A 27,505-nucleotide genomic window follows, 5' to 3' on the forward strand; every position below is an offset into this window, starting at 1 on the left:
TGTGTTCTCAGTTATTAGATGTGTTATCTATGGTATACTACTTGATTTCCCCCCCCCTCCTTTAGGTAGTTTTAATTTTTATTGTACAAAATATAGTTATCCTCTTTAGAATCCTACCCTCTTTAGGGGTTCATGGGACTACTTGACCTAGTTTCTCTTCCTTGTACTATTTTTTAGCTTGCTTTCATTAATCGTGCTGTCTGTATTAGCCCAGGCCCTCCTGACCACATTTGAGTGTAGGATAATATGCTTGTTATTGCAACACTGTGCTTATTAAAAATAAGGAAAGTTCTTAGGCTTACATGGCCTCTGAGAAGTTAAGTAGAAATGACTGGATAGATAAACTTCCCTTTGCAGGAGTCTTGTCCACATTTCTACTGTGAATAACTTGCAGATAATTTTCACTCAGCTTGTATCTATCATTGGAGAAGATGCTGTATTGGATCTTTTTGGAGTTGTACTAAATCATAATTTTCTAATGTTCAGGAGTGCTCATAAAGAACAAAATCAAGGCCCAAATTTTCAAAGCTGGGTTGCAAAAGTTAGTTGCACAATAAGATCTGGCAGATGTTTCGCACTTCTGAAAATAAAATCATTTATTTAGGTGTCTACATATGGATTTAGGTGCCTAACTGAAAATTTTGTCCTAAACTTTTTTGCCCTGGTTAATCTCATAGTCTGATGGTTACATTAACTAAATTGTAAACTCTTCCGGACAGGAAATGTCTTTCCCAGATTCTGTAAAAGTGTGCATTTACAGCACTATCAATGTTTTATAATGATTATTTGTATTTGAAGGTTCTTGATTCGAACCCCCTGCCTGGAATGACTATCACTCCTTCTCAGGGGGTAGTACCTGTTGGAGGCCACGCTGATCTCAAAATCGACTTCACCCCCAATGCAGTAATGAAATTTGATACCAGAGTGGAGGTATTAAAAAATCTAAACATTTGTGTATTATCTCGTTAAGTGGGTGTGTACATGCATGCCTATCTATTTATCTTGCTCTCCATTAATCCAATCCAACATAATCAAAGGGGTAGCCCTGTTAGTCTGTATCCACAAAAACAATGAGGAGTCCGGTGGCACTTTAAAGACTAACAGATTTATTTGGGCATAAGCTTTCATGGGTTAAAAAAACAACCCACTCCATGCCTCTGACAAAGTGGGGTTTTTTTACCCACGAAAGCTTATGCCCAAATAAATCTGTTAGTCTTTAAGGTGCCACCAGACTCCTCATTGTTTTAATCCAACATAATGTATTTTTTTCCTAAAAATGTTGATGATTTGGAACTGCAGTTTTTCAAAATGAATATCTGTTGTATATTTTTCTTAAAAAGCAATTTTTAAACATTATCTTATTATTTTGTATTAAAAAAAGTATACTGTATTTGAGGTGATGAGTTTTTGTTATGAATACATATGGATGTGAGGAGTGTTCCTTTTTGAAAGTTTTTTTTGTTGGAATAGAATCAAATGTTTTATCAAAGACAAACTATCCACCATATAAATGTTTTTTTTGAAAGGATTCAAAATAATGACTATTAGAGGAAATACTTAAAAGCTTCACATCTGATTGATTTAGTCTTAGGACGTGGGAGATTGATGATAAATTGCCTTTGAGCATGAATTTATCTATCTTTCCAAAGGGGTGTTTCAAGTTATTGTGTGCCAAGTGATTTTATTTGAAAAACTATTAGAATTTATAGTTTAGCAAAACAAGAAATGGTAGGCCAATCTTAATAATTGTCTCTCTTAATCCCAATTCTGGGATGTGACTTCCGCTCTTTTTTAATAACATGGTGTTCTCTGCCTTTCTGTACAGGATGCTGTGATTAAAGACAAGACAAATAATCAGTTATTAATTATAATTACTTTATTAAAGAAAGAAAAAACAAAATGAAACAAGTAACCATTGTTTATGGTTTGTTAGTTACAATCTCTTCTGTATCTCTCTCTGTGGAGAACTTTTAACAGAGATTACATTTTTGATAGTGGATTTACTCTTGGAGGATACCTCACTCCAAAAATTAAACTAAAACAGGAGTCACTAGTATCATAGATAACTAAAACAGTTTATAGGTGGGCAGAAGAATTTAATTGAAGATTTGTTATATTCTGGATAACCTAAACAGTTTCTAAATGAGCAAAGAAGAATAACCTTAATCCTATGAAATCAAAGAGTTTAAATCAGTTACTTAAAAGAAGCCATTCAAGGAGTTGTCTTGAGATAGGCAGTTAATGAATATCAAGAATCTTAAAACTGAATTAAATCCCACTATTTCTCTCTGTTTATCCAGATGAGTTTGTTTCCTTTCCAGGTATAAACAATCCACCATCTTATGTTTAACAAGATCTTATAATCCTAGTAATAAGTCATATTAATATGCTCAATTAGTATCTTAAGTTGCAATGGTCTTTCAATATTTCATAAAATCATTACAAGAACAATTTAAATATAATTCCTTGGCAGTGCTTTGGCAAGTTTCATGTCACCCATGATGCTGATGGGCTCGTGCTGAACTGAAAGGCTGCTGCTTCTTGATGCTGCTTCATGTTCCTTTCTGTTCTCTGAAAGTTACCATTGTTAGTTGCTTGTTTGTGTAGATGAACAGGATGTGCAGTGGTGAGTGCTGCAAAGATGAAGGATGGGAGAAGATTTTGAACTGCGTAACCAGCAGCACAGTCTTTCCTTTCCAGTCTATAGTCTTTCCTTCCATAACCTTACTGGAGGAGGAAGGATTCATAATATCAATTGTTGTGGCCCTTTCATTGGCTCAACACCTTAATGGGATTGCCTTGTTTGCAGTTTCAGCTGTACATATGCAATATGTTACTACATAGGCAATAGAGTTCTAATTTTTCCTCAACTTGATGGTTATACTGCCTTTACCTTTGTGGCAGGAAATTCTTATAACTTGAAAGTTAGGCCTGGTCTGTTGTATCCAGTTAGGTCAATGTAAGGCAGCTTATGTTGATCTAATTGTCAGTGTATGCACTATGGCTTTGTCACACCAATGTAAGTGCTCTACTACACTGACATCAGAACTCCTCCTCCATGAGGGGCATAGGGCTTATGTCTGTGTAGTTACGGGGGGAGGGATAGCTCAGTGGTTTGAGCATTGGCCTGCTAAACGCAGGGTTGTGAGATCAATCCTTGAAGGGGCCACTTAGGGATCTGGGGCAAAAATCAGTACTTGGTCCTGCTAGTGAAGGCAGGGGGCTGGACTCGATGACCTTTCAGAGTCCCTTCCAGTTCTATGAGATAGGCATATCTCTATTATTATTATTATTATAGGGCCACAGTGTCTGTGTAGACACTGCATTCCTTACATCAGCTGTTGGCTATCTTGTCAATTTCATGGCTGGAGCCATGAAATTGAGAAGAAAGCCAGGCAGTTAGAGCTGGTCTGCCCCCGGCTTCCCACTCCCAGCCAGGCTGCTGCCCAGAGGCTCCCCGATCAGGGAGCTGAGAAGCCCAGGTGGCTGCTCCCAGCTGGAAGCAGGGAGCCAAGAGCCCAGTGGAGTGGGGAGGTGGAGGGGGCAGCTGGGCTTCTGGAAGGGAACTCCACGGATGTGAGAGCCCTGGCTCTCAGCTCTCCACAGTGACTCTGTTCAGTTGGTGGAAGCGCTCCTGGTGAGGATGCATACCGCCAACTGTAGGAGGGTAGTGTGGACATCAGCCACCGCAGTAATTACTGCAGTGTCTGTAAGTCAACCTAACATAGGTCAACTTAGGGCTCTAGTGTAGACATGCCCTTACAGTTTTAATTCGTTTGACTTAGTCCATGTTTTGATATTTTCCTTCAGTGCTGTCCAGGTTTCATAGGAGATGAAATTTTGTTTTAAATAAATCTAAAAAAACCTTATATTGTATATAGTCTTTCAGCTCTCAAAGTAATCTTTTTAACCTTAATTCTTAAGGACAGTGACTTTAAATTTAAATAGCCATCCGAGACGGCATTGTCTCTTCTTAGCAGGCTTTGGAGAAGTACCTCATGTCTTTCTGAGTTTAGTAAATAAATTGCTTGAGCATAGCCAGTTAACTAATTTTCTTATCAATATTTTATACGCGTGTTGCATTCTATAAGTAACTAGATATAGCATCAAATGACCTTGCTGTATTTGTACATAAAACATCTCCTATACTCATTACAATGACATTAGAAAGTTATTATGAGGCTTGCATTTAGATGCAGATTAACATCACAAAAGAAACTTATTGATGCATTTAAGGAACAAAGGGTTTTCATCTTTAAGCAGCAACATGAATTCAGAAGGTAGAAAAGGCCTTGTACAAATCATTTCTCAACCATAAATGTTCTCCTTTACATTTGAAGAATGAAGACTTTAGATTACCTCCAAAAGAAAATATTTTTAATATTTCTGTAATTCTTTCATAGAATCATAGAATATCAGAGTTGGAAGGGACCTCAAGAGGTCATCTAGTCCAACCCCCTGCTCAAAGCAGGACCAATTCCCAGCTAAATCATCCCAGCCAGGGCTTTGTCAAGCCGGGCCTTAAAAACCTCCAAGGAAGGAGACTCCACCACCTCCCTAGGTAACGCATTCCAGTGTTTCACCACCCTCCTAGTGAAATAGTTTTTCCTGATATCCAACCTGGACCTCCCCCACTGCAACTTGAGACCATTGCTCCTTGTTCTGTCATCTGCCACCACTGAGAACAGCCGAGCTCCATCCTCTTTGGAACCCCCCTTCAGGTAGTTGAAGGCTGCTATCAAATCCCCCCTTTCTTAGGGTTTTAAAACGTAGGCATTGTCTTTGAAAAGGGAAGGGGGAAAGACCCACTTTCTTGGCTTTTGAGAACACAATGTATCCCTAAATATTCTTATAAAATCTGTTGCTTGGGATAAAATTAATCTCTGTGCCAGATTCTGCCTCATACTAGAGGGATGTGGTTTGGACTTTGATCAGACAATCTTGCTGGTATTCTGGCCATTTTGACCCAATGGTTCTTAGGTATAAGAGCTGCCATTTGCAGTACATTTACAACTTGCACTTAAAAGCATCTATTATATATTTTATAGAAAAGCATAATAACCAATACTTATCTAGATCCTTAAAAACAATGCATACAACATGATAGTCTAGAAAGTTAAGATGGAGATAGACCTTCTAAAAGTTGCATTTCAAAGTCTGTATGAACCACTGAGTCAATAAACCTCTAAATGTGTTATCTTCCTTTGACATTTTGGGAGCCTGTCACTATTTGAATGAACTTTTCTTAGGAATCTCTATAGCGTTAACATTTCATATAATTAAATAATCAACTGAAAACATAAAACTGTTATTTCTCTAAGCATTATGTGTTTTTTCAAAACCTTGTTCGTATTTCCTAAATTCAGTAAAGGCCCAGGCAAATTTGTATTGAACCAACGTCATAAGAATAAACTGTGATAATTTTATTAATAATCAGTTTTGCATCAATATTGAGGTCTACCACTTACAGTGATCACTTGTTTTGATTATAATTTATTTTCATGGTTTAGGTGAATAAACTCTTTTTAATAAAGAGACTGATAAAGGATATGTTTTAGGATAGAAACTTTCAGTCAGTAAATTAGGTTGCTTCATTTCATTTAGTGCAAAAAATCGCTGCTTGGGCTACACCTGTGGTCTGGAAATAGTACTTTATATTTCAAGGCTCTATTCTCCAAGCACAGGGTACAAGTAAGTCACACAGAAAACAGTGGAAGTGATTTGTATTCTGTGGTGGGAGACTGGAGCACTGGACTCAGTTCTTACGTCTACTCTCATGTTCTCTAGAGTGACAGGGCTTAGACTACTGAAGAGTGTTTAGATTATTTGTCTCCTGTTTATATGCATCGCAAGGAAACTGAGTTCTGAGAGTGCTTCATTATAAAGGTTGATTTGAGATTATGGATGCAACACATACCTGATCTGGATTTGATTTGTACAGGAGACTGATAAGTTTGCTGGATTCATCTTGCATCAAGAAAAAAATTCAGATAATTTTTAATGGATGCTGTCATGTACCCAGACCTGGCCACACCTTCTGATCTCACTACTGTTTTCTCCACTTGCTGTTGTTCCCTAACACCATACTACTAAACCCAACATCCACTCACTCCTTTCCACTTCTAATACTTCCTGAGGTAGCTGCAGCACTTCTCCTGACCTAGCTGTAATACCTGTTTCTTTCCATCGTGGCTTGTCCCAAGAAACCTACCTACCGCTTCCTACTCACACTGGACAGATTTCCTCCACTCAGCTCCCACCTGCCATAGAAAACAACTGTGTTCTCCCTCCTGTATTGCTCTCTCTCCTGGCTGCAAAGAGCTGCTCTTTTCTTCAATTTGGTTCCCTCCTTCAGTAGTGGCTATCATTATCCTGCTTGGTATCCACCAGAGCTGCTACTTTTACCCAGTGATTCTATAACCCACTGGAATCATTGCATGTGTATATTATAGAAATCAATACAGCATTTTTAGACTTCATTATATTATTTTCATAGCAAAATAACTTTAGAATGTGGGGAAGTTCTTTTCATGGGAACCTATGCAGTAGAATTCCATGGCTGTCTTTTTCTGTTGTCTATTATTTAAAGCTGTCATATTTAAAATGGTCATTTACTATACAGTACATAATATAATGGAGCAGTTGTGATGGCAAAGTAATGTAATAATTACAAAGTTGACAATTTTACTTTTCTTTCAACTAGGTAGCCATCCGCCATGGAAAAGTATTGGAATTTAGGATTGGTGGATCTGTAGAGGCCCCTGAAATAGGCATTAGTGTAGTAAGTATAAGGTATCTTTTATTACACTAATTATTAGTTCTAGGTAAGATTTGTAGTTTTATTTAATTATTACTTTTATAGTCAGGTGTCAGAATTTTCCTTCCTTAGTTATTCACATTTTTTCAGTTTATTTTTCTATAAATTATTTCACGCGAAGTGACGAGGAGAATGTGAAGAGAGAATAAAAATTAAATATACCTGTGGCAGCTGAGGGATTTAATTGTAACCTTTACATACTATGCGTTTAGACAATGATGAAGGAAGGAGAAGAGGAGAAATAGAATGAAATTAATTAATTGAAAAATCATACTCCCATTTGAAAAATTTCACTAGTGGTACAATCAATGGGATTATAGCAGTGGTTCCAAAACTGTGGTCTTTGGCACCCACAAAAGACCTAGGGCCAATAAAGGAGCTGGATAGGCAGTTGGTGAACTGAGACTTCCAGTTAATGTAGGAAAACTTATGGATCTCTGAACTGCAATATTTTTAAAGTACTCTCCAGGTATACATATGACCTTATAATGCTCTTACATTGTTTTTTTTTTTTTTTTAACTTAACAGGAATCCTTTAACTTCCATGGTGTTTATGCTGGTTCCACCCAAAGAATTCCCTTTTTGCTTCAGAACAAAGGAGTAGCACGTGCAAGGGTGGAGTTTGATTTATCCAAGTATAAAGACTTTACACTGAACTTCAAAGACCAATCAGGTACTTTCTTTTGTTATTTCAGAATTGTAATTAATAGAAAAATATGATAGCCGTAAAAGAAATCCAAGCTGAAGTTCTTCTTGTATAAAAATCTTACTGAGTCACTGTTGTATAGAAAGTTTAAAGGTGTAGTGTAAAGTAGTTGCTATTTCTTAGCTTTTAATATAAATTAAGAGATGATACTATTCCTGTAAAATGACATTAGTTTTACCTTGCCTGCACTACTTTTTATATACAATACAAGACTGTGTTCCACAGAAATGATACAAATGCATTGGAGATAATGCTAGAGAAGTGTCAATCTAAGTTATAAACCAAGTTATTTTTTTAACAAGCATAAAATAAGGTTATGTTATAGTCCTGATATTGATTCCCTCTTAATATGAAAATGGATTTCTAGCATCATGCTAACTTTTCATCCTTATACCTATCCAGTTGAGGTTTTTTCTCACAAAATGAATAATTATCTGAGTTTGTACTTGGCTTAAATTTAAGACTTTAGCAATATCCCAGAACTGTGTTTTAATACTAATTTCTACAGTAATATTGTCATGAAAGAGACTGTGTTTTACTTTTAGTGGATGTCTGTTGTACCTGTCTCGGCTATGAGTTGGCTGGCACACCTGCAGTTGTGTATTGCCTTTGCTTATGCTCATTAGGGCAGAGCAACTTCTGTTAGTGGCAGGGGAATTTGCACTCAAGACAGCCATATGGTAGCTGTTCACATGGATGTTTACAAAGCATTAATGTTTCTCCTTTAGGGAGAAATCCAGCTTTGTTGTTTCAGTTCTGCAAAACCTATTTCTGAAGCAAGGGAGTTCATACTCTTTTTTTGTCTTCTAGATTTTTTTATTTTCTCTTTTGGATGCCTTTTATTTAAGTTGGCCAGATTTTAAAAGTTTTAGCTTTTGATCATGCGTCTTTCAGTGTGCTTCCAAAAACTTAAGGTGGTATCTTATCCCTACTGTGTAGGTGGATTTAGGAAGGAGTATTCAAGTTACTTGTCGGTTTCTGACCTGTTGTTGGTACGTTCTCTGTTATGTACTGTCATGGCTCATTTTCTTTTGAGACATATTGACTAGCCACTCGGGGCAACAAGTTTGGGGTCCTGGGGATATTCCAGTTGGGACTAGAAATTGACAAAGTCTGGTATTTTCTTTGATGGGTTCTTGTTGATTTCTAAGGAATGTACAAAGTCCTGCTTCTCTGAATGCAAGAGGAACCAAGAAACAGTGGATAGCGTCTTTGCTTACAGCTCAAAGCTTCTTTAGCCAGCATCAGACCCAGAAGAATCTTCCTCTAGGCTCATCTAGGGTCACACAGTGCTTATATGCTGGTGGCAGAATGAAAGCCAATCATCAATCTATGTCTGTTTCTTGTCTGCCTCCCTTCCCCAGCTAGGCTTTTTCCACTCATATGATCAGAACAATACCCAGTGGAATCCTCCACCCACATATTGGTAGTTTCTGACTCCATTATGTTGCAGACTCCATTATGCCTTGTTTTTACATGTGGCCCACTTAACTATCTCTTACAACTTTCTTAAAGGAAGGGCACACTGATGCATAATTTTCAGTGAGGTTTTAACTCAACCATTAACAAGATTTAACCCAGCTCATAACACTGTCTAGAGCAGGGGTGGCCAACCTGATCCTGAGAAGGAGCCAGAATTTACCAATGTATATTGCCAAAGAGCCACAGTAATATGTCAGCAGCTCCCTCCGCTCCCAGCGCCTCCTGCCTACCGGCTGCCCCACCAATCAGTGCCTCCCTCTCCCTCCCAACACCTCCTGATCAGCTGTTTCGTGGCATGCAGGAGGCTCTGGGAGGGTGGGGGAGGAGCAAGGGCATGGCAGGCTCAGGAGAGGGGGTGGGAAGGGGTGCAGTGGGGGCAGGGCCTGTGGCAGAGCCAGGGGTTGAGCAGTGAGCACCTCCTGGCACATTGGAAAGTTGGCGCCTGTAGCCTCAGCCCCAGAGTCGGTGCCTATACAAGGAGCTGCATATTAACTTCTGAAGAGCCGAATGTGGCTCTGGAGCCACAGGTTGGCCACCCCTGGTCTAGAGCTACTCACTATCCCAGGGTGAGAATCCTGGCAGATGCTACCCATAAAAGAAGGGAGAATTTACCAGAATTCTGCTTCTGGAAGATTTCATCACAGTGCAGTCTCACTCAGTCACCCACCCTTCACAGGCCCAGAGTTGCAGAGTTCTGTTCTTGAGGTGGCATACTCTCTCATGAGATGTCTTTGAAAAGTTATGTTGAAACCTGTGCTATTTAAGGCTTTAAAATGGTCATTTTAACCCAAATCAGGTAGTTTCATAAAACTTTTATTGGAAGAATGCACAGAATGGAGCCAAAGAAAAACCACGTAAATTGAATCTTGTAGACTTTTTATGAAGGTGGTAATATAATATCTCAGAATACTTATAGGGTTAAAAGTTGACATACAAATAGATTAACAGTTTCTTGAAAAGGAAGGAGTTGCCACTGTTAATAGTCCTGCAACCATCTTGATTTGGACCTTTGTGAAAATATTGACTAATTATCTGTCCCTTCTGGTCATGTTGTGGGAAAAGCACAGAGCTTTTCAGGACCTCCTATCACCAACAATGCAAACATGACTTTTGACTTTGTGGTGACTTTTCCGTGCATCCAGGCCATAAATGGAGCATTGGCAAAGCAGAAAGACAGTTTCTAAGAACATCGAATATGTCATGTTATTGCTATGAGGACTACTGGGTCTCAGTAACTTCTACAATGCCAAGTATAGCATTCCTTCTACTGCTTTCATAGTGTATAATTTAACTCTACTATACTTTCTATTCATTCTCCTGTCTTTCTATCTTCTGTCTAATCTATTCAAAACTTTGCCAGTTTTGGGATTGATTTAATTCCATTGTATTATTGCCATAAAGAGCATGGCAGGCTAAGCGAGAGTAAGCAGGCTTATTCCAGCATGAAGGAGAACCAGTGGGAGAAGACCACAGCATGCAAGTCAGATCCCAGATGTTGTTTCCTCAGATGGGGGGAAGTGCACCAGGATCCAGAGACTAATGCAACCTGTTTGTGACTAACCTGTTTATGTATCTTACCCACAGAATGTGAATGAAGTAACAACAGAAAGACAGCATTTTCTTTCTTATCTATCCTTGTTTTCTTCCCTCTTTATTGTGTGTTGTGTTTATCTAGATAGCAGAATTATTTTTAAAAAATGATGATTACAGGAGAGCCAAAATCTAATGTTTGATTGTTTCCCCTTCATTTTCTCCAAAGAAAGACATTTGGCATGAGCAAGAAACATTTTCACAAGATATTTTTTCCTTTAAAAGACTTTTCTGTGAATACAAAGAAAATAATTTTTCCCCAAATGAATGCTCACTTAAGTTTTGGTTTTCAAATATTTCAATCATTTGTATTTTGTTTTGTTTTCCATTTGTGCATTGCGGAAATGTTAAACAGGATTTCTATTGGGTGGTTGCTGTGGCAAAATAAGTCAGGCTGTGTTTTCACTAGAAACGTTGCAGTGGCACAGCTGTAGCATTACAGCTGTACCACTGCAGTGTTTCAGGGTACGTCTACACTGCAATGTAAGCCCGGGTTAGTGGGGCATTGGCTCCTGTTAGGAAACCCTGGTCTTGGATGTCTACGTTGCATTTAAATCCTATGTTAAGACTCCCCCCTCTTCTGCCCCCCCCAAAGTTGAAATCTTAGGCTTTGTGCGCAGACCCAAGTCAAAGTAATGATATTCCAGGTCCTTAGTGCCCCTCAAATTGTGGCCGCTCTAGCTCTAGGACTGTGGTGCACTGTGGGAAAACTTTTCTGCCTGCCCTGCACGTTACAGGAAGTTTGAACAGCTCACCAATCCCATTGCAAATCCAGGAGGCTCTCTGATAGTGTGCTTGCATATCAGTGATCAGAAGAGAATGGGTTAATGGTGACCTAAGTTCCCTGTAAGCTGCGTGGCCGTGCAGCAGCCTATTTAGTGCCGCGCAGGCACTCAGGGAACTCGCCCAGCCATGGTGGCAGCGGGGGGAGGGGTAGCCCCCAATGCATCCCCAGCTGGACCTGCTACAGTGGCTGGGGGTAGGGCAGCCCAACTCATCCCCGACCGGACTGCCGCGGCGGCCAGGAGGGGGCGGCCCTAACACAGCCTTGGCCGGGGGAGGGGCAGCCCGAATGCAGTCCCAACCCAGTCCCGGCCTGGACCTGCTGCAGCTGGGGGAGGGGCGCCTATCCCATGTCCCAAGTCGCTGCAGCAGGGAGAGATGCCTTTCCTCCCAGGGAGAGGGGGAGAGAGCGAGAGATCCCGCTGTAGCCCCAGAGCACTCTCATCCCTGGCCCCACCTCAGTGCCCTCACCCCTATCCTCTGCCCCAGCCCTGAGGCCCTCATCCCCTGCCTCATCCCCCCCCACGCACCACAACACTTTGCCTCAGCCCTGAGCCCCTCAGCCCTGGCCCCATCCTGGAACCTTCACCCCCCTGCACCCCAACCCTCTTCCCCAGCCCTTAGCCTCCTCCCACACATCACCTCCATATTGGTGCACATAGCAAAATTCATTCTGCACATGTGTGGAAAAATTAGAGGGAACACTGGTGACCTGAGCTGTAGAGCCCTGCCTGGATACAAAAATGTGGATCCGCATCCACAAGAATCAACTTGTATCTGACCCACGATCCGCACTCTGTCTTTTATCTGTATCCTCACCGCATCCGCAGCAGCATGCTGTCTCACGGTGCCTCTCAGGAGGAGTGTGTGTGTGTGTGTGTGTGTGTGTGTGTGTGCCTGTGTACCATATAAGAAAGCTATATTGTTTAATAAATGTGCACACTGTTGTTGTTGTTTTAAACATCAATCTTATTATACAACAGGCATGAGAACAAATAGCCTTTTATATTAAAAATAATATAATGTCTCCAGCCAATAATGCTCAAAATCACAAACTGAGCTATAAAATAAAAAATTCTGCTGCCTGTTTAGCTTGTGATGTATAAAGTCATCACACTTAGAGCTCAGCAATCCCAGTTTTTGCACCAGCTCTTTGACTTAAGGTTGGTTTCCCCCTGTAGCAGTTCGTGTGTTGAGGAAATTAGCAGTGTGTTTCCATCCAGATTCCTGCCTTTATCACTCGGGGTTTGCAGTCTTCTCCCAACAGCTGGGATGTCAGGGGCTGAGGGAGCCTTTGCCTCCTTGTCCTGTAACTGTCAGTCTCCAGGCTTCCTGCTCAACGTTTCTTGCCGTGGTCTGCAATATGCTATTGATTTAAAGCCCCACTGAGGGTCTCAATCAATAAAACTGTTTGCTGCATGTGGTGCAATGTTTTACCGGTGAGAAAAGAAAGCCACGAGTACTAGTTCCTCTGGCAGGCTGCTTGGGTTTTTTAATTGATCACAGATTTCCCCCCTCCCCACCTCCCCAAAAAAACAAACTAGGTTATGGGATTATCTGCATCGCCTAGTGTGAGTTGCTGATAAAGAGGTAACTGAAGCTGATGATACTCTCAATAGTCCAGATAATGCAAGGGACAGAGTGTCTGTTCTTCCTGTGGAAGCATGCAAGGGGAATACTATTGCAGGGCTATAGAGCTTAATTTTTGCTTGGGTTGAGCCCTGGCAAGTCTCGGCTTGGCAAGTCACTCTCTGCGCCACCCTAAGTGTATGTGTGGGGGGAGAGGAGCAGCGATAGCAGGTGCTCAGTGACTTCAGGTCCGTTTCCCCATATGGGCACAGGAGGGGGGTCCAAGAGTTAGGGATGAGGGGCGAGTGCAGGGTTGAGGGGCATAGGAGGGCGGTAAAGGTGCTCTCTGGCTGCCCAGCCAGAGCTTAATTTGTGCCAGGGCTTGCCAAGGCCGAGCCCTGAAACCTTGTTCAATACAAATTAAGCACTGCAGGGCTATCTACCTGCCCTGAATTGTGCTGGTCCCAGGCAGGAAAGAAGGAAGCCTGCCTGTGTATGCAAAAGCTAACCTGTTTGTACTAGAGAACAGGACCCCGGCATTTCGCGAAGCCCGAGCTCATAAGCTGGAAAAGTATGCCCCCCTGGCTGACACCCTGAGAGCGAAGGGCTATGAGGTGCAGGTGGATGCCCTGATTGTCGGAGCCCTGGGCGCCTGGGACCCCTGCAATGAGCACGTGCTGCGGACCTGTGGGATCGGTCGACGCGATGCACGTCTCATGCGGCGCCTCATGGTCTCAGACGCCATCCGATGGTCCAGGGACATCTACATCGAGCACATCACCGGCCACCGACAGTACCAGGAGGCGTGAGCCAGAGTGACATCGTTCTCCCACTACGAGAAAGAGACCAAGTGACCTTCTCCGTTGAATCATATGAACTGGAACCATAAACTCCCTGAACATTAAATTTCACCAAATGAGGGTCAATCCATCCTCATCATCCTATCCACTCATTATTATCCACACCCGAACATAGCCACTTTAGGAACTTCATACCCTCATATCTCAATGTCTGTACTTTGACCCATCAACCGTTTACCCCCAATCGGGGATATTGCAGATTATGTATTCCTCATGCCACCTTATCTTAAACCAAACTTTGCACCCTCGATAATCTGTATGTTATTCCCTGATAACCAGAAACTTCTATGCTCAAACTCTGTTCACTATTTTTTTTTTAACATCATCTTAATAAAATTTTTTAAATCTGAGTGAGACACTGTGTGATTCAAATCCTAACGAGTACATTAGGCTTAGATTGTGGTTTTGTTTTATTTCTTATGGTAATCTACTTTGATCTGTTTGTTTGCTATCACTTACCACTTAAAATCTATCTTTCTGTAGTTAGTAAGTCTATTTTGTATTTTACCTAAAACAACTGTGCATTGTTTGAAGTGCAAAGAGAGAAGTCTCAGCTCAGAAACAAGTGTTAGTGCATGTCCACTTTCCAGGGCCGGCTCTATCATTTTTGCTGCCCCAAGCAAAAAAAAAAAAAAAAAAAAGCCGCCCGGACTGTGCCACCCCAAGAATGGAGGGAATGCTGCCCCTTAGCATGTGCCGCCCCAGGCACGTGCTTCCTCTGCTGGTGCCTGGAGCCGGCCCTGCCACTTTCCTTTGTCGAAGTGGCGGACTGGGTAATAAATTTCATACTGAGGTTTTTGACCAGGGCAGGGTGGTTCAGGGATCCTAGGCTGGGGAGCTGTGAGTATTTTGGCTATAGCCTCTCTATTGTGGGTTTATGAGTGGCTGGAAGGAGCATTCATGAACACAGCTGGGTGTGGTCCCTGCCTGTGGATGTTGGTGAAAGCTTGAAGGGCTTTGCAGCTTGTCACAATACAAGAGGGAACCCAGATTGGTGAGACAGAGGGCTCAGCTGTACCTGAGTTCCAGGTGGCACCCCGGGGAGCACCCATCACACACTAGATGCAGGGCTGGAATGCACAAACCGTGCAACTTGATTGAGAAGGGGAAAGTTGTGCTTGTATAACTGCTGAAGTGGTGGAGACCACACATCTTCATTCTTTGTCAGTTTCATCATCATCACTTCCACAATCGCTGTCTGAATCCTCAAACTCTATATGTGACCATTGTCTCCTTTGGTGATGGAGTCTGTGTAACTGATGAAAGAAGCATAAGATTCACTGCAGGAATATTTTTCTCCTGCAATAAGACAAGCTTCTTGGTTTCTTGATAAACTTCCTGTCTCTCCTCTTCACTGAAAACTTTCATCTCCTTCATTTGTGGGTGCAGGAAAACTGCTACCCTGTGCATAGGCTTGATTTCAATCTTTTTGATGAGATGTTGCGAAGCTTGGAACTTGAGTTGACTTAGTCTGTTTACATCAGTGGTAGAAGGATGGAGATGCTTTTTCAGCCTTTTGTGCCAAATGAGCACCAAGAGGAGTGTGGGCTGTGACTGCTGTAGTGCATCTGACGCTTCCTTGCAGGGCTGCAGGAACTCTATTACAATGCTCAAGGTCTAGTGGTCTATGCTATCAATGAGCTGAGTATCTCCCTTTTTTGTCAAAATTTCATATATTCTGTCCCACTGCTCCTCTATTGTTTTAAACATGAATAGTTTGCTGTTCCGTCATGTTTCTACATCTCCTTTCAGAGACTTTTTCAGTCTGTTTTGAAGTCCAGATCTCCCGAAGTAAGTAATGAGATTTCAGCATGCGTGGATCAGTTAGGTTACTGCTTCCTCTTTTTGGTTTCCCAGTTTGGTAGTATGATCATGTGTGGTATTTATAACGTGTGCTGAGCAGCTTATTCGCACATAGGACTTGAGTGATGCAACCATGTTCCATAATGAAATCCATCTGGTGGGTAATACTGTGTATATCAAATCTTCTGAGTGCCTGAATAACAGCCGAAAGAATGTTCTCCACAGTTTTTGATTTCCTACTGTCATGCTGAGTCGCACAAACCACCTGCTCCACCAGTCCGAACTGTTGTGGCTGTAATGAACAGTTATTCCCAAATAGGCAACCTTTCTGTAATCCTCTGTCCAAAGATCGAGGGTAACCCCTCCACCCACTGTGCCAAGAATGTTTTTCAGCTCCATGGAGATTTTATTTATTTATTTATTTTTCTTCTGCCACAAATGCAGCATGCTGGGCTAATGTTGTGGAATGTGGTATTAGTGCATGTGCATCCATTTGACCATATTTGGCACCTGTGTTAATCAAACATTGAAAATATGCAAGGAATGCCTCACCACTGACTACCTCAAAAGGTCTTATGTCTGTTGCTACAGACTTCAGTAATCCCTGAGTCACAGTTGGCTTTTGCTCAAATTGTGCTTTCACAAATGCATAGGGCAAGACACATAAACGTGAGGGCTAAATTTGGCCCTGGATCTCTCCTGTACTATGGAGATCCCTCTCCAGTGGATTTCATTTCCCTTAGGAAGAAGTGATGGTGTGGTTGCTGAATTTAAATGGGTTTGTAGGTTGTATGTTCCAAATTGCAGGGCTGTGTCGAGGTACAGCGAGCATGGCATAGTGAGAGGTTTGGACTTCCATCTCCTCTGGAAGTAGGATCTCAAAAGTGGGGAAGAAGCTGTCTGCAGCTCATAACTTATGAGGCTGCTTCCCCGCTTTCAAGATCCTACATTTCCTCTCCCTCCGGATACAGAGTAAGGGAGGTGATAGATCAGGACAGGGAGCAAAATTCCCCATGTTCCTATCACTGCGTTTTAAGCAGCCACACAATTTAGGAAACCTCTCCTGAGTTCATTGCTTTATCAGGTCTGTTGGAGAGGGAGGCAGCTGCTTCTGCAAAGCAAGTAAGCAGGGAGGATTTTGCTGCTTGTCTTGTTCTTTCACCTCTCCCCCCCGCCCTTTCTCTGTATATAGCGGGGAGAGGGAATGTAGGATCTTGAAGGCAGGGAAGCAGCCTCATAGGCTATGAGTTGCAGATAACTCCTTCCCTGACTTTGAGATCCTACATTTAGAGCCTTGCATGGATACAAAACTTGTATCTGCATCCGATCCATGATCTACAACAATGGTCCATGGATGTAGATATACACGGATTTGCAGGGCTGCCATTTGCAAAGGGGTGTGTCTTCCATTTTCAGTAGAGTGGGTTGAAGATTATTGGATTACAGAGGACTAAGGAAGTTGTCCCATGAAATTGTGGGATACTTCTGGATGACTCCCAGGACCTGCGTCAAGTGGGGCTGCATCTACGCTGCAAAGCAATAGGTCTCGGACTCTGGATCCCAGCTTGAATCGAGGTTGGACCCTCCAGCCCTGCAGTGTCCTGGGACCCCTGGGTCCAAGTCCTGGGTTAGTGCAATTACAGTGTAGATGCAAGGGGGGTTAGGCTTGAGCCTGGGCTCATGCAAAGGCTTATGTTGCAGTGTAGAAATATCCTCCTTGTAGACACTTGCTACAGCAATGGGAGGGGTTCTCACGTCACTGTAGTTAGTCCACCTCCTGGAGAGGCGGTAGCTAGGTTGACTGAAGAATTCTTCTGTCAACTTAGTGCTGTCTACACTGGTGGTTAGGTTGGCTTAACTGCATTGCTCAGGGGTTGGATTTTTCATCTCCTTGAGTGACATAGCTGGGTTGACCTAACTTTTTAGTGTGGTCCTGGCCTCAAAATCCTTCTGGGGAAAAAAAAACTGATTAATGTTATGACAATGAAAAAAGAGTTTAGAAACACCAATGAGCCGTAATAGCCCAATAACATAACAGCAGTAGGATATTTATTTTTCATGTTTTTCTTTTCTTTTTTTTAAATATAAATTTTAATAGGCTTGTTGGGGAGCTTCCTTCTTATGTAATCCAGGAACTAAATGGTGGAAGTTCTAGAGATTCAGGCATAAACAGTTGGCATGTGCATGGGGTATGTCATGCATTGATTCCAGTACCACCGTTTTAGAGAGTAGACAGGGAAAACTTTGAGCTAGGATTAGACTATATCTTACAAGTAAGAAATAGTGAATTCAGCTATAATACATTACAAATAGGGCTGTTGCACGATTAAAAAATTAATTGTGATTAATCGTGCAATTAAAAAAATTAATTGTGCGATTAGGGCTGACAAGCGATAAAAAAAATTAATGGCGCGATTAATCAAATTGCACGATTAAACAATAATAGAATACCATTTATATAAATATTTTAAGACGTTTTTCACTTTTTCAAATATATTGATTTCAATTACAACACCACGTACAAAGTGCACAGTGCTCACTTTATATTTCTTTATTATAAATATTTTCACTGTAAAAATAAGTTTTTCAGTTCACTTAATACAAGTACAGTAGTGCAATCTCTTTATGTTGAGAGTTGAACTTACAAATGTAGAATTATGCACAAAAAACAACTGCATTCAAAAATAAAACAATGTAAAACTTTAGAGCCTACAAGTCCACTCAGTCCTACTTCTTGTTCAGCCAGTCGCTCAGATAAACAAGTTTGGTTACATTTGCAGGAGATAATGCTTCCTGCTTCTTGTTTACAGTGTCACCTGAAAGAACAGACGTTCACATGCTATTTCTTTATCATTTTTATGTACAAATATTTGTAATAAAAATAATATAAAGTGAGCACTGTACACTTTGTATTCTGTGTTGTAATTGAAATCAATATATTTGAAAATGTAGAAAAACATCCAAAATATTTAATACATTTCAATTATTGTTTAACAGTGCGATTAATCATGATTCACTTTTTTGAGTTAATCACGTGAGTTAACTGCGATTAATCGACAGCCCTAATTACAAAGGAAATTATATCTACCCTATATTGGTAATCCGTTTGTAGTACGGTAGCCTTTGCAAAGGTTTGAGTATACTATTGTAACACATAACTATCTCTGTATTTTGTTTGACAGTGGTTGATTATTATCCTCCGAGGCCGTATTTATATTCTGTGGTGTTAGAGGGGAAGTCAACTCTGGAATGTTTGTTGTGCTTCACACCAAAAGAAGTAAGTTTATAAGGCAGTAGTAATAACAATAATTTTAAAGGATGCATTTAATATGTTTTCTAAGATTAGAGAAAATAGACATCCTACATATTTTGTGTAACAAAAGTACTAAGTAGTTAAAACCAGCAAATATTTAAACCATAGTGGCCTTGGAATAGTTTTGAGAAAATAATGTCGTTGTTAAGAAAATAAATTCTGAAGTCACGTCTCTGTAACTTTTTACTTTGTTCTTCATAGTTATATGAAAAGTTTAAATCTATTGCTCCAAGCACTTTTTAAAAAAAATGTAAAATATGCACAATCAAAGGGGGCGGGGGAAGAAACGTGTCTCAAAACATCAGCCTCCTCCAACAAATTGCCCAACAAATTTTCTGTCATCACAACTCTTACCTCCCTAAATGTCTATGAAAATGCAGTTTTGCAACATGCCCTAAAAGTGGAGAAATTTGGCCTCTGATGGACTTGTTTGAGGAAAGTGAATTGCAGATTTGAGTAGCTCTCATGGGCCTGTTCTGAATTAGAAAAATGACCCATTAGGTGCGGATGATAAAGTAATATAACCCATGTTCACACTGTTTTAGAAATGGAGGACATTTCTACACAGCAACTAGACATCCGAGGCTGGCCTGTGCTGGCTGATTTGAGCTTGCAGGGCTCTGGCTGCAGGGCTGTTTCATTGCTGCATTGAATTCCGTGCTTGGGCTGGAGCCTGGGCTCTAGGACCCTGTGAGGTAGGAGGGTCCCAAACTTGGGCTCCACCCCAAGCCCCGAAGTTTACACAGCAGTGAAACAGCCCTGTAGCCCCAGGCCAGCCACAGGTTTTTCTTTGCTGTCTAGACATAGGCTTCATATTCTCAATCTTTGGGAAATAGTGTCTTATACTTGCTGTAACTCATGGATTTTAAATATCTAGCCCAAAGAGATATAGCGCGTGCGCACGCGCTCTCTCTCTCTCTCTCTCTCTCTCTCGCTTTCTCTCTCTCTCTCATATATGGTCTGTGTGGCATACTTGTTTGTACAGAATCTAAGCTTGCATTAAATAAATAAATTCTAGTCCTCAGCGTTGCAGAGAATCTTCCAGACATAAACTGATAGTCTTATCCTGAATTTGCAGACAGGCTGACACAAGGATAGGGGTGTGAACTCCCTTGCCCTCCCTATTAATCTCAGAGGTATCGACTCTAAAGCCGAATGACGACATGTTAATGTCAACACTATTATTTAATTAGTAATGATGTTAGTGGATAGAATGAAGGAGGGGGTGGAAGTAGAGCCCATAGAGTTGAGAATTTGCTGCGGGGAAGAACAGAGGGGGTGATAAGACAAGGAAAAGGAAAAGAAAGAAGATAGAGAAGGAAGAGAAACAAAGGGCAGAAGTATTTAGTCTTACAGGTGAGCATACTGATACTGAATACCAAACAAGATGCTGAACACATGAAATATAATAGCCACAAAATATAAAGGCCAATAACTCTGGATCTTTGTGCAAGCCTCCTGTTGACTTTGGTGGATGTTTGCTGTGGCTTGAGGAAGTAGTATATAATCTCCTGTCCATGTAGGAGCCATCTGTACTATGGTGCTACAGTGGCTACAGCGTCGACATCCTAAGATGCCAATATCCTGGAAAATCGCTCTCTTTTAACAAGGACCATTCTGAAGTTACCAAACCTCCTATGGTGAAGCTAATTTGATTTTTTTGCTATTTTGTGCAATTGGTCACATTCAATTTATCCCCTGAGATTTAGTCTAACATCAGTCAATCCCCCTCAGGACTACCTTTTCAATTACAGACATGGTATGCCTCAGAGCTATATCTTACATCGAGTTAGTGTGAGATTATCATTTCTGTATGTCTATTTAAAGTTTTGTTCACTTATTTTTACAAAGGTCCCAAAGGGACTAGCATGCTTCAGTATGTCTATATACTCTGTGGGTATGTCTACACTGCAGAGACATCCCTGGCTGGCGCATCAGCTGACTCGGGTTTTCAGGTCTTAGATTGTGGGGCTGTTTAATTGCAGTGTAGATTTCTGGGCTGGAGTCCAGGATCTAGGACCCTGTGAGACGGGTGAGTCCGAGAGCTCGAGCTGAAGTCTGTGCTGCAATTAAATAGTCCTGCAGCCCGAGCCCTGGGAGCCTGAGTCAGCTGGCATGGGCCAGCCGTGGGTTTTTATTTGAAATGTAGACATATCCTATGAGTGAAATCCTGGCCCCATTGAAGTCAGTGGCAAAACGCCTGTTGACTCCAGTGGGGCCAGGATTTCATTCAGTATCTTCTAACTGCTGATCTATTTTTTTTTTTTTAAATGTGCCTGATGCAAATCAATGACATCGCATCCTGCATAAGTGAGCACAGATTTAGGGTCAATTTTTAAAACAGGTTGTTTGTAGAAGGGGTGAAGCTGAATTTCTGGAAACTTGGGAAACGATAAAATAGTATAGGCTATGTAAAACAAAATGGGAAAAGAGACTGACTGAGCTTTCAGTGTGGAGGGGTATATTCTTAATTTTGCATTGGCAAGCTTGAAGATATGCTCTTTTATCTTACCAGTAAGATCCCTTGACATATACATTTCATTTACAAGGGCATCCTTTTGTAACTGCATTCTCTTGGAAACATTTTTCAGTTTAAAATCACCATTAATGATCAAAAACTTTTTTATATGTGTTCTTCCTCCTACTTGAAAAGCTGTCAGCATTAATAAGAAGCAACAAAGTAGTGTCCCATAATTGTTAATTTAGATTTTATTATAATTAAGGCTAAGATTTAGTCATGGGCATTTTTAGTAAAAGTCATGGACAGGTCACGGGCAGTAAACAAAAATTCACGGCCCCATGACCTGTCCATGACTTGTACTATAAATACCCCTGTCTAAATCTTTGGTGTTCTGGGAGGCTTCGGGGGCACAGCTGCTGTTCTGGAGGGGGGTCTCTGGGGTACCCTCTGGTGCTCGGGGGAGAGGGGCAGCCCGGGATGGGTGGAAAAACATATTAACTAGTAACTGTAGAAAGTTCTCCGAATGTCGAGAGGTTTCAAGGTCTTTGTTTGGGCTGCTTCCACTTCTGTGGGTTGGAGTCTCTGCCTCTGGCTCCTTTCTCTGCAGATTTCCCAGGGGTAAGGAGAAGGAGGTACCACTTGGGCCTAATGCCCCCAGAGTGTGTGTGTGTGTGGGGGGGAGGGGGCAAGGGTGCCGATCCTTTGTAGAAGTGAGGGAGAGGGCAAGGCCGTGTCCCCTCCGTCTCTGTGGCTGGCTGCTCCAGCAGTGAGCCGGCTGCCCTCTCTTCTGGCACTGTAGAAGCCCATGGTAGGTGGAAGGTGTAATTGCAGTGCCTTCCCGGCAGAATCTATTATTCTGAGCAGGGCAGGGGAATATCTGCAGGGGATATATCTGGGAGGGACATGAATTCTGTGATTGTTTCTTTTGTTAAAAAAGTGGGGGGAGGGGGCTATGGCTCCCTGGCCTCCCCAGTTCTGGTGTCGTGGTGTGGGGTGTTCTCTGCATGGTTCTGGCCAAGAGGCAGCTGATTTCCCTCTTTCTGTTTGAGAAGGAAACGGTTTCCTTTTGAAGGTTTTGCTCTGTGTGGGGATTGGGATGCAGGGGAGAGTGATTGTACCATTAATATTTTAGTTCACTTAAATTTTTAGTGTAAAATGAAATATATTTTTTTAATTTGTCTGCCCTTGACTGTCTATGGACTTCTATTGAACAATTTATATATATAATATATATATATATAATACACACACCAGATAACAGATAACAATTTCACCTCCAGGTTCTAAATTTAGACGGACTTATCTTAAAATGAATTAGCTCAAATCCTGTCAAGTATTTGATAGAAATACTTAGGGCTACAGTTTTAATGTTGTTTTTTACTCAGCTCAACAGTCTGAAAGTACATAAGTGCATCTATAACTGAAACACATTTGGCTTGGGTACAGCTATCATCAGAAATCTGTGCTGGCAGCTCTCCCCCCTGCTTCTGACATGGAACTTGTGTGATGGTAGCATTGCAGCTGTAATGAGGGCCTGTTTGCACTCTCTAGGACAGTGGCTCTCAACCTTTCCAGACTACTATACCCCTTTCAGGAGTCTGATTTGTCTTGCATACCCTGAAGTTTTACCTCACTTAAAAACTACTTGCTTACAAAATCAGACATAAAAATACAAAAGTGTCATCGCACACTATTATTGAAAAATTGCTTCCTTTCTCATTTTTACCATACAATTATAAAATAAATCAATTAAAATATAAATAGTACACTTACATTTCAGTGTATAGTGTACATAGAGCAGTATAAACAAGTAATTGTATAAAATTTTAATTTGTACTGACTTCACTAATAATGCTTTTTATGTAGCCTGTTAAACTAGGCAAATATCTAGATGAGTTGATGTATCTCCAGAAGACCTCTGAGTACCCCCAGGTGACTCCTGACCCCATGCTTTCTTTAGCCACCGAAGATAGACCATTCTTTTTCTGATGGGGGGTGGGGATGGTAAGGAGGCCAAACATCTCTTCCCAGAGTACTTCAAGATTAAATAATTAAAATCAGAATAAAAAGAACCTACCCAAAGGAGGAATTGAATGTGCAACCCGGCACTCTAGTCCCAGTACCACAATACTTGCTGTGGTAAATTTTTCCCTGTGGCAAATCCTAGGGTGGATTAAGGGTAGAAGTGCTGATACTGGCACTGCTAGGTGTTGCAGTGATAAACTTAGTGCACATGCACAGAGGGGTCTGTGCTAGTGGCAGAAAGAACTCTGAACATAAAGCTACTGTATTTAATTCATTGTAATATTCAATTACAGTTGTCACCTAAATTGTTATTCAGTGTTACTGAAAAGTGATTTTTAATATTTGTTCAGACTGTGCTATCGCTTTATTACAATTTATTGCTAGCAATTGATATAATTTGTGATATTAGCAACAGGAGTACTTAACTGAAGAGTCTATAGCAGTTTTCATTCTGCTTTAATAATGGTCTAGCTGTTGGAAGAAAATCTTATAATATGTAATTAAACCTTTTGTTGTTTCATTTTTAGATTATTAAACCCTTATTAAATATATGAGAGTTAAAGGTTGTAGTCTCCTCCATTGGATTGTCACATCTCATATCAAAAGTATGACATTTCAGAAACATGGATGCATCTATTGTTTATCATTTAAGTGCTGACAGTGTGCTCTGCGCTGTACATGGCACACAGAAACACAACTCCCAAGCCCTTTATTCACACAAGTAATCCTTGAATTCATTGGGGGTATTCATGGATACAGGCTACTTGCATAAAAAAATAGTGCTGGTTAGGAAATAGTTTGGGTTTTTTTAATGGAAAATTAAAAAAAAAAAAAAAAAAACAGAAGTTTTTGACTGGAAGGTTTTCAGTGTCTGGTTTTTCAAAGAAAAACCAAAGTTTCCCATGGACAGCAGACACTTTTTGCAAAAGTTTTTATTTAGTTGAAAAGCCCAATTTTCTGTTGGAAAAACCACTTATATGGAAAATTCTTGATCAGCTCTAATAAGTAAAGATTTACAAAATCAAGTGTTGAGTGAGGATCAGAAATATCAGTAGTAGATGCAACTGGAGGTTCACAAATTACGTATGTTTAAAAGTGCTTCCAGCCTTGTCCCCTTTTAAACTATAGAGCCAAATGTTTGCAAAAATGATGCTCAAGACTGGAATTAATAGGGGTGTTGCAGAATCAAAATCATAGAATGGTGAACATAGTGAGTTTAATTTTTTTTTAAATAATTTTTAATGATTTTATAGGGAAACTAGCCCAAAGGAAACTTAAGTTTATAAACAATTACCAGGTGCTGCTTTCATGATCTGAGTTTTTATTTTAATGTATTCTTTTTCATTTTATCTTCATTTTATTTCTCCCCCCACCCTCTCAGTCATTCTGTGTAATTGTGCTATACCATCAGAGCAGCTATTTTGCAGTGAGTATATTATTGTCTACCTGGCAGGGGGCAGTTCACTCATTACGAGGCAAGGCATGCTAGGATATGCTTAAAATATACAACCCTCTGGTGTTTGCAGGCTGGCAGTTAATGCAGTAGCTGATAGCTGGCAGCAATAGCACTGACTAATGTTAAATGGAGACAATTTTGCAAACTCTGTGTGTTGCCCAGTATGGCAGAACTGAAGGCAGCATCTGGAAGTGTATGTACCCCCTAGCATGCTTTAGCTTTTCTTTAATTTAACTCATTTAAAGTAAAATACTAATAAAAAAGTATACTTCTATGAAGAAGAAAAGGGATCCAAATCCAGCATCTCTTTCCAAACTGATTTTTTTCAGGCTTCAGATCCTTATTGACCCTTTAAACATTCAGGATGAATATATTCATTCTTGGCTCTGTTCTCTCTTTCTTTTTATCACCCTATTATCTCTCTCTCTCTCACACCCCCAGCATTCCCCCATTCTCCCCCCCCCACTGTTTTTTCTCCTCCCCTTTTCGCCCCATCTGCCTCTTCTGCAACTCTCCCACTCTCAAAGAGCTCTAATCTGCTCTCTCCTTCCAACTACCTCTCTGGGTTAGAACCAGCTTTGACCTGCTTCCTAGCTGCCAGTTCCTTCCCCTACCTCTCTACTTGAATATCTGTTCCCCTGACCTCATGGTCACTTGTGGATGTCTGCTCTCACCCAACTTGCCTCCCAGTTGCCAGAAACCTTCCTTTCCATTGGAGATGCATCCTTCCATATTTGTCTGCTTCTGCCAGAACCGCACTAAACCTTTCCTGCTCTTGTGGTAGCCATAATTTCTTACAGCAATGACTTCTGAATATATTGAACCACACCTTGTAGTTTAATAGTCACATTGCTCCTCAGAAACTAGATACTAGAAATATCACACTTTCAAACAAAAAGCTGTGAATAATTCACTAGTCTTTTTCTAGTTGAGTTGACTAAGGTTACAAGCAGGGTCACAGTAATGCAGAATCCATTTATCCCGCATTTCAGTTCTTTTACTATGTGGATAAAAATTAAGCAAGATTTTATGCAGTTTTTAAAATCCTTGAATGCATTTAGGTGGGTGCCCTAACTAATAAACAGCCCCTAACCAACAAACAAAGCAAAAAACAAAACAAAAATAAGCATTTGTCTCAACAAATCACATAACCATTTGCTGAACTTAGTACATGTGATAGTGTGAGAGTCAAAACACAGTCATTTGAAGATGATTTGCTTTTTGGCCTACTTGTTAAATATCACCCTAAACATTTTACAAAAATGATGTAATTATATCTGTGCTTTCATGATTAGGTACCCTAACCAGAGTAAGTATCAGAGGGGTAGCCGTGTTAGTCTGGATCTGTAAAAAGCAACAAAGAGTCCTGTGGCACCTTAAAGACTAACCAATGTATTGGAACATAAGCTTTCGTGGATGAATGCCCACTTCGTCAGATGCATGCAAAAAGCTTATGCTTCAATACATCGGTTAGTCTTTAAGGTGCCATAGGACTCTTTGTTTTACTCTGGTTAAAAGCAACAATGTTAGTGCTTTGTGGCAAAGGCTTGCTAGAATGATGATCAGTCAAGGAAAATGGTTCTGCTACATGGATTTCATGCTATTCCAATTTCTCATAGGGCTTTACAGTCACCAAGGCTCTCCACTTGATTGCTAAAGCCTGCCTTTTCTCTTGGGCAGTTGAGGAGGGTTTTCTTAAACTCAATTCTTCACAACCCCCCTTGCTCTATGCTATTGATTGTAGCCTGAAATCCAACTCCGTTTTTGTCTGCAATCATACTTGAAAAGGAACAAAGCACCTTTTTAAATAAGGATGTGCCAAAAGCCTCATGCAGAGCTGAGCTAGGCTATATACAGTTCTGATAATTTTTGTCCCATTATATTCTTCCTTAGGGGGAAAAAAAGGTTTGCCTTTTAAGTACTTAAGATGGCTGACACCATGTGGCAATAGACGAAGCTCCCATTAACTTCTCTGGTCCACGATCAGGCCATCAAGTTAATTTCCTCAAAAATTGTTTTAATAATTCTGCTAAAATAGTGATATCAATACTATAGTACTACATAAACTTGCTGTTTCCCTCCTTGAGAAAATGACCACAACTATATTTTTGTCCTTTAGGTGGCAGCATATGACTTCAGTCTTCCAGTGAACATTAATTTCAGTGAGGTTCCATCTTCTCAGCAAAGCACTACAGCTACGACGCCTTCTGGGTCAGGAAAGCACATAATTGTTCCTCGTCCTCAAATTCGGTCTATGACTGCTCCATTATGTACAGTTCAAGCAACTGGTATGTAAACTAGGAATATTAACTCTGTGTGTGTGTGTGTGTGCGCGTGCGCGCATGTGGTGTGCTCTGTGTTGCCCTTTCAGGGGTTTATTGCTAGCTTTAGCAAAGGAAAAATTAGATGCTAAAGAACTGAGGGTAGAACTTACTAGTCTAATTTAGCATTTATTGTAATATCAAATAATTAGAAAATGTATCTTTGCATCTATTCACTCAATTTTAAATGTGTATTTTTGATGTCTTTAAAGCTGGAATTATAATGCTATCCTTTCTAAAAATTAAGTATCAGAGAATCATAGAAATGTAGGGCTGGAAGGGACCTTGAGAGGTCAAGTACAGTCCCACATGCTGACGC

General features: G+C 40.8%; 1 protein-coding gene across 1 annotated transcript in view; it reads left to right on the plus strand.

Moving 5' to 3' along the window:
* The window catches only part of CFAP47 (cilia and flagella associated protein 47), a 643,784-nt gene that overhangs the window by 52,080 nt on the left and 564,199 nt on the right, over nt 1–27,505 (plus strand). Inside the window, exons 18-22 of the mRNA XM_054005907.1 lie at nt 799–930; nt 6,704–6,781; nt 7,346–7,490; nt 18,793–18,887; nt 26,985–27,153. Of these exons, the coding sequence (XP_053861882.1) occupies nt 799–930; nt 6,704–6,781; nt 7,346–7,490; nt 18,793–18,887; nt 26,985–27,153 (619 nt within the window). The remainder of the gene's footprint in view (nt 1–798; nt 931–6,703; nt 6,782–7,345; nt 7,491–18,792; nt 18,888–26,984; nt 27,154–27,505) is intronic.

This window comes from Malaclemys terrapin, chromosome 1 (genome assembly GCF_027887155.1).
Source record: "Malaclemys terrapin pileata isolate rMalTer1 chromosome 1, rMalTer1.hap1, whole genome shotgun sequence".
Classification (NCBI taxonomy): domain Eukaryota; kingdom Metazoa; phylum Chordata; order Testudines; family Emydidae; genus Malaclemys; species Malaclemys terrapin.